This window comes from Metarhizium acridum (genome assembly GCF_019434415.1).
Source record: "Metarhizium acridum strain ARSEF 324 chromosome Unknown scaffold_29, whole genome shotgun sequence".
In the NCBI taxonomy this organism is placed as follows: Eukaryota; Fungi; Ascomycota; class Sordariomycetes; order Hypocreales; family Clavicipitaceae; genus Metarhizium; species Metarhizium acridum.
The window spans coordinates 131,640-143,831 of NW_027094017.1; the positions used below are offsets into that span (position 1 = coordinate 131,640).

At 50.1% G+C, this 12,192-nt stretch overlaps 5 protein-coding genes across 5 annotated transcripts; 2 read left to right on the top strand and 3 right to left on the bottom strand.

Moving 5' to 3' along the window:
* The first annotated feature begins 452 nt into the window (after positions 1-452).
* On the top strand, positions 453-2,162 carry J3458_004100 (uncharacterized protein). Its single transcript, XM_007816767.2, has 2 exons — positions 453-894; positions 966-2,162. The coding sequence occupies exons 1-2, from the start codon at positions 850-852 to the stop codon at positions 1,842-1,844; spliced, it is 924 nt and encodes a 307-aa protein (XP_007814958.2). The 5' UTR covers positions 453-849; the 3' UTR covers positions 1,845-2,162.
* On the top strand, positions 1,961-4,319 carry VMA9_1 (H(+)-transporting V0 sector ATPase subunit e). Its single transcript, XM_066117998.1, has 2 exons — positions 1,961-2,401; positions 2,477-4,319. The coding sequence occupies exons 1-2, from the start codon at positions 2,196-2,198 to the stop codon at positions 2,607-2,609; spliced, it is 339 nt and encodes a 112-aa protein (XP_065976596.1). The 5' UTR covers positions 1,961-2,195; the 3' UTR covers positions 2,610-4,319.
* On the bottom strand, positions 3,004-4,597 carry J3458_004102 (uncharacterized protein; the record flags this gene model as incomplete). The annotated part of the gene is made up of 4 exons (XM_066117999.1): positions 3,004-3,647; positions 3,754-3,807; positions 3,885-4,310; positions 4,589-4,597. The coding sequence occupies 4 exons, from the start codon at positions 4,595-4,597 to the stop codon at positions 3,027-3,029; spliced, it is 1,110 nt and encodes a 369-aa protein (XP_065976597.1). The 3' UTR covers positions 3,004-3,026.
* J3458_004103 (uncharacterized protein) lies at positions 4,463-7,407 on the bottom strand. Its single transcript, XM_007816765.2, has one exon. The coding sequence runs from the start codon at positions 7,123-7,125 to the stop codon at positions 5,290-5,292; it is 1,836 nt and encodes a 611-aa protein (XP_007814956.2). The 5' UTR covers positions 7,126-7,407; the 3' UTR covers positions 4,463-5,289.
* Positions 7,408-7,600: 193 nt separating this feature from the next.
* On the bottom strand, positions 7,601-11,963 carry CTF1_1 (Transcriptional activator of fatty acid utilization). The gene is made up of 6 exons (XM_066118000.1): positions 11,333-11,963; positions 11,240-11,264; positions 11,074-11,091; positions 10,867-11,000; positions 8,478-10,799; positions 7,601-8,360 (listed from the first exon to the last, which is right to left on the bottom strand). The coding sequence occupies exons 1-6, from the start codon at positions 11,467-11,469 to the stop codon at positions 8,297-8,299; spliced, it is 2,700 nt and encodes an 899-aa protein (XP_065976598.1). The 5' UTR covers positions 11,470-11,963; the 3' UTR covers positions 7,601-8,296.
* Between the last annotated feature and the right edge of the window lie 229 nt (positions 11,964-12,192).

Genomic DNA, 12,192 nt, shown 5'->3' on the forward strand with positions numbered 1-12,192 from the left:
ACACCACCTCGGCCTGAAAGTGTACAGCGGCTTAAAAAAAATCATGTAAATTACCCAAGCACCTTATCATTTAATTGAGGGCATTTACTGCCATGCATTTGAACTGAAAATGTACTGTGGGGTCTGGAATCGGGGCCGCTAGACCAAAATTGGGGCGTGGTGGGGTATTGAGCGCCCCGAGTAAAATGGATGAGCGCCCCGAGCAATTGACCAAAATACCTACCCTAGGTGCCTAGCACGCGGGTTGCAAAAAAGGCCGCACACCTGCCTAGGTAGGTAGCCAATGTGAGCATTAACCTGCAAGAGAGAGCCCCCACTTGGATACTGCCACGTGAGGCTTGGGAGATGAATGAATCCGGAGGAAGTAAAGGATCCATGCACTGCATTCGGATGTGTGCGGGAGCACCTGGTTGATATCTTGATTGTGCTTTCACGCTCTCTGCACTAGATATGGAACCTGTCTTAAGGACTCATATCGGGGCATGTCTCCGAACGGTTCGTATCAAAACCACACACTGTTATTTATACAGAAAATGGGGCCGATACACTAAACGCACCTCCGCACATTCAGAGGGATAGAATAAGCAGACCTTGATTGCTTATTAATAGTCTAGATTGTTCACTCGCTGTTGGGTAGCATCCACGCGTCATGTTTCCCCAACATGAGACTAATATGACTTATCTGTCCAACATAACTCTCTCTTCTCCCTTCGCCCTTCGCCCTTGGATACGATTACCCAGAGTATCCATGAGCAGGTAATTGAGCGCTCGTTACATAAAGGTTCCTTCTTACAGCCTTTACAACGGTAATAAAACAACAACGCCGTTTCCAGCCGCGAATGGTTCATCATGGCACCGACCCTTCTCTGGATTGGTCTGGGCAACATGGGCAGGGTGAGCTGAATCCTTTCGACTCCACGCTTACAGCTACAAGTCAGTTGATTTCTCCTAACATTGTCGGATAGGGCATGTGCAGAAACCTTGTCGAGAAGGGAGAGCTGAGTTCCCCGCTACTGCTTTACAACAGGTCAGCGGAAAAGGCCGTCGACGTAGCAGCAAAGCTACCTTCTGGAAGAACTGAAGTCGTTGCATCGCTAGAGAAAGCCGTTCTGAAAGCAGATATTATCTTTACCTGTGTGGCCAACGACGACGCAGTGCGGGATCTGTTCAAGGTCATGCTCCGGATGAATGTTCCTGGAAAGCTTTTCATTGACTGCTCCACCATCCATCCCGATACTACAGAAAGCATCGCAAAGGATGTTGCGGATGCTGGCGCAGAGTTTGTAGCTGCACCGGTATTTGGTGCGCCAGCCATGGCGGATGCAGGTCAGCTTATCGGGGTGCTCGCAGGGCCGAGAGCTAGTGTTGAGAAAGCAAAGCCTTGGTTTAACGGAGTCATGGCTCGAGCTGAGATTGACCTCGGCGACCAACCGTATAGCAAGGCCACAACTCTCAAGCTCTTGGGCAATACATTTGTGTTCAGCATGGTTGAGCAACTCGCGGAGGCCCATGTTGTAGCAGAAAAATCTGGCCTCGGAACGGATGTTTTGCATCAATTCATTTCGCACATGTTTCCTGGCCCGTACACAGCCTACTCGACCCGGATGCTTGCGGGAGACTATCATAAGCGTAAGGAACCACTATGCGCCGTCGATGTGGCTCGTAAGGATGTGAGACATGCAAGAAGTCTAGCACAATCGGCGGGAACGGAAATAAAAACATTGGAAATTGCCGATGCGCATCTAGCCAAGGTCAAACAACATTGCGGCGAAGTGGGAGACATTGCTGGCATCTACGGAGCAGTTCGCGCAGAGGCAGGGTTAAAATTTGAGAACGATCCTTGATAGTTACTGGGTTCTCGGACTAAAACCCTCCCGCGTTACCATGCAATATGCATATGCAGTTCAACACTCATAGAACATTGCTAGGCATAAGAATTGACATTCGAGGATCAGGTAAAGGTGCCATACTACAATTTTGTTCTTCTATGAGGAGCCAAAGAGCTGCTTGTCCATGCACTGAGTGGACCAACCCCCACACCCCCGGGGGGGGGGGTGGTCCGGATGCATGACTAAGCCTAATACATACATCCACCTCTCTGCTCGTCTCTCCACCACGATGGCATCCGCTCCCTAGACATGACGTTGGAATCTTTTTCCGAGACCAGCACTAACGTCACGACTCAACACAAATAGATGTCCTGTTCTCGTACACTGTCACAAGGTGTCCGACATCCTAAAACATGGCTCAAGGGTAATTACTTTCCGGAAAGGGCCATCTATTGCCAGCTCGTACTGTTTCTAATGCTCTGCTTCAGGTACGCCGTCTTCATCGGCCTCGTGATTATTGTGGCTCTCTGTGTCGCGTCGTGGTTTCTTGCTCCCAAGGGCCAGAATCAAGTGTATGTGCTTCTTTTCAGGTTCTTTTCAAGTTGTTATTAGACAAGTTGATGACTTTTTCTAACAATTGTCTGCAGCCTCTGGCGATCATCCCTTATTCTTTCTATTGTCAGCTGCTACCTTATGTGGGCGATCACGTTCCTAGCACAACTTTACCCCTTGATCGAGCCGAAGAGAAACGACTTGCGGGAGGAATTTCTAGGTCACTAGGCATTCACTGATAGATTCGTGTCAGAGCCTTGACTGGTTTTGTTGTGGGAACTGGGCAAGAATCAGTCCAACATGGCTGTCATTGTACGATTACATTGCGGTCGATTTCGGCGTTTTTCGTTTTATTCTTTGGGATCAAGATGCAACCATCGCGGGGACCCGAGCGGTCTTTATTCTGTCTCCTGTGTATAGACACGGCTTATATAAATTAGGTAGCGTCAGTGGATATTTGGCAACGTCGGATGACCGCCGAACTTCACTACATCGATCGGCTCTTGTGAGGGATAATGCTTGAAGCCTTTGCCTGCTCATCATGGCAGCTGCTGTGAATTTCAGGCATAGCAAGGATGTGTCTTGAATGTGAACGAACACCATGACTTGATTACAATACCTACTCTCGTTCGCTCTACCGTCACGTCACTTTACAGCTAATCGGCCAGCCCAGTCTCTTGCCAACATCACCAAAGCCCAGAGAGCTTTCCCGTCCGCAGCGACACTACTTTCGCCGATGGAGTCTACATCCCCAAGGCCAGCCGCGGTCAATACCAGTCTTCCCACAGCCCATCTCGACGCTGCACCAGCTATTGCAAGAAGGCAAGCAGTGTAATATTTACAGTCTAATAAGATTCGGAGAGCCTCAACATTATTTGCAACTACAGCCCAGCCCAGTGATCTGGCTGCAGCTGGAACATCGTACTCCCATATGACCATCAAGATAGGAAATAGCTTCGTTGATGATGAGACTAGAAGCGCGGTTGATACCGAGTTGGGTCGTGCGTGTCGCGGCATACTCGCAAATACATTTAGAGGTGAAAATAGTGAGCAGGTAAGAAACCGGATGCTTAGATGAAAGGCCAGCGTCGATAGGGCACATAAGATCAGGAAGAAGAGATATTGTACCACAATAGGTTGTTGCGCGAGCCTGCCTAGATTACTCCCACCAGGAACTATAGTTGGCACTGTCTGTTTTTCAATGCGGGCCCACGTTAGGTAGACATCAAACAGCAGTAGAAGAACACCGAGCCGGATTATCGAAGGCTAGTTTGACAACGAGCGCATGTCGGTCAGCAGATGAACGTTTTCTCTTAACGAGGTTGCCAGCGTGCAGGGAGTGGACTGGGCTGTACCTAGGGGGTGTACGTACATCGAATCGATCGCCATCTCGCATCAAGGTGTTATGGAGGAGGTGCCTATAGACCTGTTTGAGCGAGAGAAATCACCTCATAGTCAACCAAAGGCTCCCAGCAATCAGGAAATGAACTCTGGAGAACATACTTGTGGTTTGATCAAAACCAGGTCTATGAAGAGAACGACGAAGTCGTGCTCCACATACTTGTCACAAAATCGGCCGCAGTTGCGACAGACAGTCAATCGAATATTGTGCCCGCTGGACTTGTCACCAGCGCCAGAGTATTGAGTCCATAGCGTCTTGACGGGATGTCGACATTCGATGCAAATCGGCATTTGATCCACGCCTTTGGTTCTAGGCAACCGTGAGTGGTTCGCGCAGACAATGTCGTGGTGTGCTTGGATTGTCGTGATCAATCTGAGAACACACGTGTCTAGGTAGTTGAGGACATCTGCAGGGTTCTTAAGTCGACCGCGTGGAGCTCCGATGGTCAAGCCTTGCGAATTCGAGATGTTCCAGCGACAACATTTGGTTGAGACTGTTAAATGTCGGAATGACGAGCGCTTAACAGGCTGGGGTTGAGGTCTTCAGTTAGCTCTGCAATTGTCCGTGCTTATTAACGTCAAATGAAGAAAGGAGGTAACTACTAGTAGAGTGCCCCCACCTGATGTCGGTAGCTCCATCCAAGTCCACGGCCCGCCCGGCTACAACTAGACCTTATCACTTTGGAATGACAGGATGAAGCCTCACCAAGCAGCTTGCGGTCTCGAGAGTTGGCAAAATAACCTCCAAAATCATTCAAACATATGCCAGTAACTACTTTCCTGATAAATTGAAGATACAAACATACATGGCACATATAGTCAAGCAGAGGGTGAGATCATTATTTGGTACGTAGACCCTACTGGCTCGCTACGCCAACTGTGATGAAATCAACAAATGGTTATGTTTTTCAATTTCAGAGAGCAGCAAGAAACGACCAGCCAGTCAGTCCTGTGTGGCAGCACATGTCACAAACCGCTTTTATGACAGCCTTTAGTATAATGCAGTTGGCATGTGATGTTAGTTTATCTAGAGAAGCAACGACATTTCGGATGCTCGGCCTTGTAATGCCACAATTCAGAGATCGCGTCTCTTGCTCAGACCTATGTAGGCATTCGCAAACTGTGTTACTCTTTCCTCATGGGCCGCCGACGCTTGACCAAAACAAAAGGAATACTGGACCAAGCAAGGTCAAATGATAGCCCCTGGGGCAAAAGTAGCAATTCGGCTTCTTAAATGCTTCCGTCCCATATCAAACTTCTAGCAGGAAACAAACACAGGTTTCTTCCATGTTCTGTAATCTGTTTACCCTCAGCTCCTTAATCCAAAAATAAATGGAAAATGCCGTGACTAGCCAGAAAGGGTTGCGAAACAAAACGACGCATCGTACACAAGATTACGGCCTTGTAAAAATACATATATATACTAGAGGCTGAAGTCTTTTGCACCAGCAATCCCCATATAGACTTGGACAGCACCAAGAGGACGATTGTCAGCATGCTGGCCAATTCAATCGCCCTTTTTATGAGCGGCCCTATCATCAACGCTGAACTTGGTCCTGCCTTTAATTATTGTACTACCATCGGTCCTCCCCGTAGTCACAGAGTGTCCTGAGCCCAACATGCTCGTGGAAACGTCGCGTGCCGCCTTGCCATCATCACTTGCTGTATCTGCCAACTCGATTAAATCGGTGGCACCTGGGTCTGCTGACAGGCCCGCGGGCCGCAGACGACCTCCCAGGAGCGGTGTACTAGGACGCTTAGCCAATGCTCCACGCAGCCAGTGCTCAACTGCTGCTGCTGCCCTATCTAGACCAGTACCTTGTCGAGAGGTAGAAGACGCATTTCTGCCGTCTCCAAACGGGCTTTCAACAATGCCACATGCGCTTTGCCCAAATCCAAAATTTGCGGTCTCCGAACCCATTACAGACATCGAAGGCAAGGCTTCCATATCGAGACCTGGGATGTGTTTTCTCGTCCAAGAGTTGAAATAATCTGTATCCGGCCCAGGTGCTCTCACAGTTCTGCTCATAGAGCCCACACCACCCGGCCGTCGCATCCATGCAGGCCGGGTGTCAGCTGCCTCACTTCCAGCCCGACTCTGGGAGGACATTGGTGTGCCGGGAATCATAGGACGACCACTGACCGAGCTTAACCGACGAGTGGAAGGGCGTTCGACAGAATTTGGAGCGAGGCTCGATAGGTCTGAGCTCCGTCTTGGAGTGGATATTGGCGATGCAGTCCTACTACTCTTTTTCCGTCGTGGTGGAAAGTACCCTAGAGCTTGTCGTGCCACCCGTACAATTTCAACCGGCTGTCTAAATGAATCGATCTGCACCCAGCGAACGTGGGACCAAGGGAGATCTTCTGTTCGCTCTTGCTTTGCATCTATGTGTGAAGAGTCAGCCGACAGGCTGAGGGTTCCTCTATACGACCCATCGGTAGCAAATAAAGATTCTCTAGCTACCGAGGAATCCCGTGCCAAAAAATCTGCTTCATGTCCGTAGGACCACGACGGTGGATCACATGGGCGTCCTTTTATCTCGCAAGCATCCACAGGGATAATCAGCCACTTGCGCATCTGGACGCTGTCTCGAGACCAAAGACCGTTGGATTTCCGAAAAATATCTTCCCGGCACTTATATCGAAGTATGATACCGGCGTAAGTGTCGCTCGGTTCGACGTTGTGAACGTAAACCAGATGCTCCTCAGGTTCCGGGTCCAAGGGGCAGATCTCATTCGACGTACGACGCTTTGGCTTCCCGGTGACATCGAGGCCACCATTCACCCCCTCATGGCTTTCCAAAATACTCGCCGTTTTTGCGGCTTTCAGAGCATCCCGTCTCTTGGCCAGGGATCCCACCCCAATATCGTTACTCCTCTGTTCCCCTGATGGCGGCGATGGCCCCCATGTCTCTGATCGGGAACCGCGGGGAGTGCGAGGGTATGGTTTTGTCGACCGAATTGCTTTGGAAGACTTATCGACGCCGGAAATCAATGTCGAAGCAAACGCTTGAACTGAGGTCCAGCTCTGAGTCCAAGAATCTCCTAGAAATTGCGCAAAGTCGCCGCCGGTTGAGCCTTGATTTGAAATTGGATCTTCCTGCGACCTTTCCAATGTCAGGGGGACGGCTTTATTCCTATGTGTAGCGCCTTGTAGGGGGTATGAAGTTCCACTGCTCTTCGTAATCCCAGTTGTCATTGACGGCCGGTACGTCTTGTCAACAGTCTCGACGCGACGACTCCGGGGTCGGGCAGCATCCGAGGCCGAGTCATGGGACAATGTTGAAAGAGAAGATGACGTCAGGTAGGTTTGGGCCTTCGCTGGATTGCCTCGGTCGGTCATGATGACCGCGAACTCAGCGACAGCAGCTCGCTGGTTGTATTGTTGCAGCTTCGCATCAGGTCTCTGCTAACACAAGCACTGGACTGGGGGTATCGGGAATGCTGCAGCTGAAAGGTGCCCGATAGACCAAATAGCGAGGACGAGGCAAAATATCGTATAGACAACACGATTAAGAGAAGGTTGGTTCGACTGTATTGGTGATGTTCATGGTCCGTCGTCGGTCGCGATTGATTAGGAGCTAAGAGGACACGCAATGATGAGGAAACAGTGAGTGGTGTCGCCTGTCCGAGGCACCAATGAGCAGAAGTGGGGAGTTCCAAAACGACAAGTAGAGTGGGGCCGCACCTGCATCTCCAGGACATTGCTCCGCCCCAAGTTCGTAGTTATAACGTGTATCGACCTACCTTCTTGCTACTTGAATACTAAAGCAAATAAGGTGGAAAAGAGTTACAGTTAGTTCAAGATGGATAAATACGGCGGCTTGTTGGATCTCTTGCATGAACGCGCGAGTGGAGAGATATTTATACCATCACACTCAGCAGGCAACAAGTCAATCCCAAAGGCTCGGGACATCCTGTTTGGGTGTATTTTCGTGCAGACCAATATGTGCCAACAGCGTTACTAATGTGGTGCATTCTGAACAAGGTGCTACAGAGCACCAGAAGTATTTTGAATCATACCTGACCCATCTAGTTATAACATAGTACATACCATACCTATCTGTTCAGGCCACAGCGGCGCATCCATCCAAAAAGAAGCGGTAGTCCATATGAATGAGATTACTTGAATCCTAGGCGCTGCCTCCTCCGCCGTAACTATTTGCTGAGCGAATTGGTTATAAGACCCATCCATATTTGGTCGACTCTCTTTGCGTATACCAATTTAAACAATTGGTCAGGCGTCTGTGAGCCAAAATAGAAAGAACACATACTCACACATACCAGCTTAGTTGAGGATATCGTGTGCCAGCATTATCTTCCTAATCCTGTTGTGACAAGATCGTCAACCATACACAAGTGCTTGATCCTCGCCAGTTCTTTCTTTTGCGTTTTACATGCGCCTAGATATTAGGGCTCAAAAGTTGGACAGGTTCGACTGAGCCAGGAACGCAAAGGTGGCTTCCGTAAAATGATGGAAGCAGTAACGCGTGTTGCTAGCTTCATGTTTCACCTCAACTCAGGGATACGTCGAGATTCAAATTGCTAGCATCACCGTTGATGCCAAAGAATTGGAACCTGCATACTGGATTAGCTGCGATGAAGGAAGGGAGCCGTAACCAAAGGAAACATTTGGCAATATAAAGAAAAGAAAAGAGGGGGGGAAATGGTAGGGAGGGAAGCCAATCGACTTACCAATCCTCCACATTCAAGGTCGTGGGAGCAGGTTGCCCTTGGGCTGAGCTTGTGCTCCAACTGTCTGGACTTTGTCCGTCGTGCATGCCCCCGTCGTAATTGGTATGCCACATGCCGGCAGATGCATGAAAGCCTTGCGTAGGTACGCCACCATTTCCTTGTCCTTGACCTCTAGCCTGAAACTGGTTGCTTGCTTGGCCTTGTGACATGCTGTTGGGTGTCATCTGCGCCACCAGATTGTGGTTCAGTTCTTGATGTGTTTGTGTCGGAGATAGAGTAGGGAAAGCAGGCATGCTGGAGCTTTCGGGGAAGAGCTGATCAGGTTGAAAATTTTCCCAGAGCGATTGCGACAAATTTGGCGAGTTTCTGGTTACAAGATAGAGATCTGGGGGCGTAGCGGGAACTGAAAATGAGGGATTGAATGGGGTTGCAGGTCTAGTCTGAGGTCGCGAATTGGTTCCGCCCATAAATGTATCTGCCACGCTGGGTCGACTATTGGGAGACGCGACAGTCGGCGGTTGCATAGCCGAAGTATTTTCTGTTTTGATTGCACTCGGTGTTTGAGGTCTAGAGCGCTCATAGGATTCCTGGGGCGTTGGGGCGTTTGCGGTGAAATCGATGGCCATGTCGTCATACTTCCTCTTCGAAACGTCTTGAGCTTTATTCTGCTGCTCTAATTGGGACAGGCTTTGTTGCATTTTCCGATGACGCTTCCCACCCGCCTTTTGAAGGCGTTCTTCTAGCATCTTGTTGCCAATAATGGACTCGAAAAGGGCGTAAACCATCTTACCGACAAGCCAGACCCGTGATACTTCCTTCAATGCTTGCATGCAGCTTCTCAGTCTATCCTGCGTAACTTGTTGGATTGATGGGACAGGAGACCTCATCTGATACACATGCATAATCAGCGCTGAGAACAGGCTGTAGACAATGAATGCCGGACAATAGCGTAATTCCTTGTGTGCGGCGAGATTTTCTATAATTGACGTAATCATTGCTGCAGCTTGAAAAGCAATATTCCGGGATGGGTAAGGGGAGTCATCCGGAAAGCTTCTTGAGCCGCTCGGGGGCATGTGTGCGCGATGCAGGAGGCAGAGGGTTGTATAGTAATTTGAATGAAGTAGAGCAGACCAGAAGTGATGGCGAGGCATCTCCCAGTATACGATCTTGGGGCAATTCTGCAGCCAGTCGGCCAGTGCCATGTCGCTGTGTGTTAAATCAATAGCATTCCTTTGACGTCCCTTGGAAGCAACCGAGTATTGTTGCGACAAGACCAGGCCCATGATTTCGCATAACTTGACATATTGCAGAAAGAACTGCACGTGAATGGGGTCTGGCGGAAATTCGCTGGCTCGGTCCGTCTCGTCCTCGATAAAGTCGTCTTCCGTCAGCATTTCAACGTCAGAGTCGTCGAGATTGATGTGGACGGGACGACCGAGAGCAACGGCGACAGACCTGTCACGAGTGAACAGAGTCCACCATATCCTCTTCCATAGTCGTTTGTCAGACTTGCTGAGTTGAGACTGCTCGACACTCCGGTGCATGCCGGACCCTTGAGCAACAATGGTGGCAACACGACTCCAGTAGAAAACATTTTTGGTGACGTCTTCGGGGCCTTCCCAGTACCAGCCCATGAGCAACAGCGACTGAACAATCGTGACACGGTCATCCTCGTAATTTGCGTCGTAGAGTGCCTTTGCACGTTTGTAGAAGGTTAACGCGGCAGGCGTCGTAGACCCGTTGGCATCCATAAGCTGAGCATTGGTGCAAACCCGCGAGCCGGCTAGTAAAACAGCTTGGAGAAGGAGGAGTGACGGAGGGTTCTTGGGATCTCTATACTGTCGCATAAAGCGAGAGCGGTTGATAACAGGGACTATGGGATGTACCCACTTGAAGTATGCCTCTATGAGTTCGTCACAGAGAGATCGGGGAGGGAGGAGGAATGCTCCTCTCTGATGTAAGATTTCAATCTCAACATTATCTAGCTCTGTCAGCCTGGCCCGTGAGCCCCGTACATTTTCAGGCAGCGGATAGTGCACGACATCCGATGATCCCTGGCGGTCGTGTACAAGTAATGTTAGGTTCGAGGATTCGCCAAGGAAGGCAACTCGTCCAGCTTCTGTGATTGGAGCACGAGTGAACTTGGGCTTCATTACAAGATTTAGGTATGTACCGCTATCGATTTCTTCTTGTCGGACTTGTGCTTCGGTCATGGATGATGAAGGGGTTCCATCTGATGTGTGTGATACAGTGGGCGGTCGCGGATAGGAGGAGGCGCTGCCTGGGGTGGTTTGATGTGGCCGGTCGTCTGCTTCTCGGTCACTACGAGCAATGAAGCGATATGGGTTAGCAAGGGCATCTAGGTTGCACTAACGAGGAAATGCGGTACCTGTCGGAATCTTTGGTTGTCTGGTTGCCAGCATTTTGGGCCTTTTTACGTTTAGGGGTCGGGATACGGCACTCGATTTGAAATGCGACGCAATTTGTGCAAGGAACGCCGAGGCTGGCAGCGTCGCATCGGACCTGAGTAGGCAAGGAGGGTTAGCATATCAGAACAATGCACTCGTAAAAAGAGCCAAGGTTGACGGATAAATACCTTTCGTGCATGACAGGTCTGACAAGATGTAGCGGATGGTCAGCATCAAATTAAGTTGCTATGAAATCAAGAAGCGTGGGGTTTGTAGTCTTTTTTGCCTCGGCTCGTGGAGCTGTGGCAGGGCACAAGAAGACGAAGACGACCCCAACCGACCACGGATACATACCTCACATGCTCTTGACGCTCGTTGCCTAAGAAGATGTATCCATCAGCACTGGTTCACGACTATCACAAGCGTGGGTGCGTGATATGTGCGTACCGTCGAAAGCTCATTTGGTTCGCTGCGTTGCTACCCGCATTATTGGCAGCGGGAGGGGATGCTTTGGCAGAAGACTCGGATTGTTGTGTCAGGGAGTGCTGTTGACTCGCATCACCTGCAGTCATTTCGACATCCATGCGTCCCTTTTTCTTTTTTTTTTTTTGTTCTTTTAGGTGATCAACGTCAAACCAGTTGTCTGGGCGATTCCGCAGCCTGGTGTTGATTCTGGCAAGTTGGCCGACAATGATAATTTGACGGTCTAGTTCAAGGAGGGGGGCGAGGAGAAGGCGTGGCGACCGTACGGCGCAGGTGGAAGCGGAGTGGAGGTGCGATGTGTGCGACGTGTGCGGATGCACATTTGAGAGTTGACGTGTGCTACCCCAGAGGAAAGACAACGGTGCTGACTACTAGGTATTCAGGTGCGAGGCTCAATTGGGAGGTCCAAATACGAAAATCGGGAGAAACAACCAGTCGCCAAGTTCCTGCAACAAGGCTAGCTGTTGTCAGCTTGTTGATGAACAGGCTGCCACTGTAAGAGTTGCGCCAGTATCGTGTGCAGCCGTTCCCCGCAAGTTGGAAGGGTTTCGAAGACAGGGGGCCAGACTCAAGTGAACTTGGCTGACCAACGAAGGGCAGGGAGCAACGGTGCGTTGGAAATTTGAAGCTTGACCCAGTCGTGACGCTGCTGGCTGGGCCTGGCGGCATGAGAGCTAAAGCTTCGAACCATGGATGTCGTTGGGGGGTGTGTGGCCAACTCGTCAACCCACCGCGACGGGTCTGGGGTTTAGTGTTCCAAGCTGAAAACTGGCCGGCCTGGGTCAGGCAAGATGCTTGACTTGTAATGTCAATTGTGCGGAGGT

Coding starts and splice junctions, on each gene's coding strand:
- J3458_004100 (XM_007816767.2), top strand. CDS start 850: ATGGCACCGACCCTTCTCTGGATTGGTCTGGGCAACATGGGCAGG. Junction 895..965: donor GTCTGGGCAACATGGGCAGG/GTGAGCTGAATC, acceptor ATTGTCGGATAG/GGCATGTGCAGAAACCTTGT.
- VMA9_1 (XM_066117998.1), top strand. CDS start 2,196: ATGTCCTGTTCTCGTACACTGTCACAAGGTGTCCGACATCCTAAAACA. Junction 2,402..2,476: donor CCCAAGGGCCAGAATCAAGT/GTATGTGCTTCT, acceptor AATTGTCTGCAG/CCTCTGGCGATCATCCCTTA.
- J3458_004103 (XM_007816765.2), bottom strand. CDS start 7,125: ATGACCGACCGAGGCAATCCAGCGAAGGCCCAAACCTACCTGACGTCA.
- CTF1_1 (XM_066118000.1), bottom strand. CDS start 11,469: ATGGATGTCGAAATGACTGCAGGTGATGCGAGTCAACAGCACTCCCTG. Junction 11,265..11,332: donor AACCAAATGAGCTTTCGACG/GTACGCACATAT, acceptor ACATCTTCTTAG/GCAACGAGCGTCAAGAGCAT. Junction 10,800..10,866: donor ACAACCAAAGATTCCGACAG/GTACCGCATTTC, acceptor CATTGCTCGTAG/TGACCGAGAAGCAGACGACC.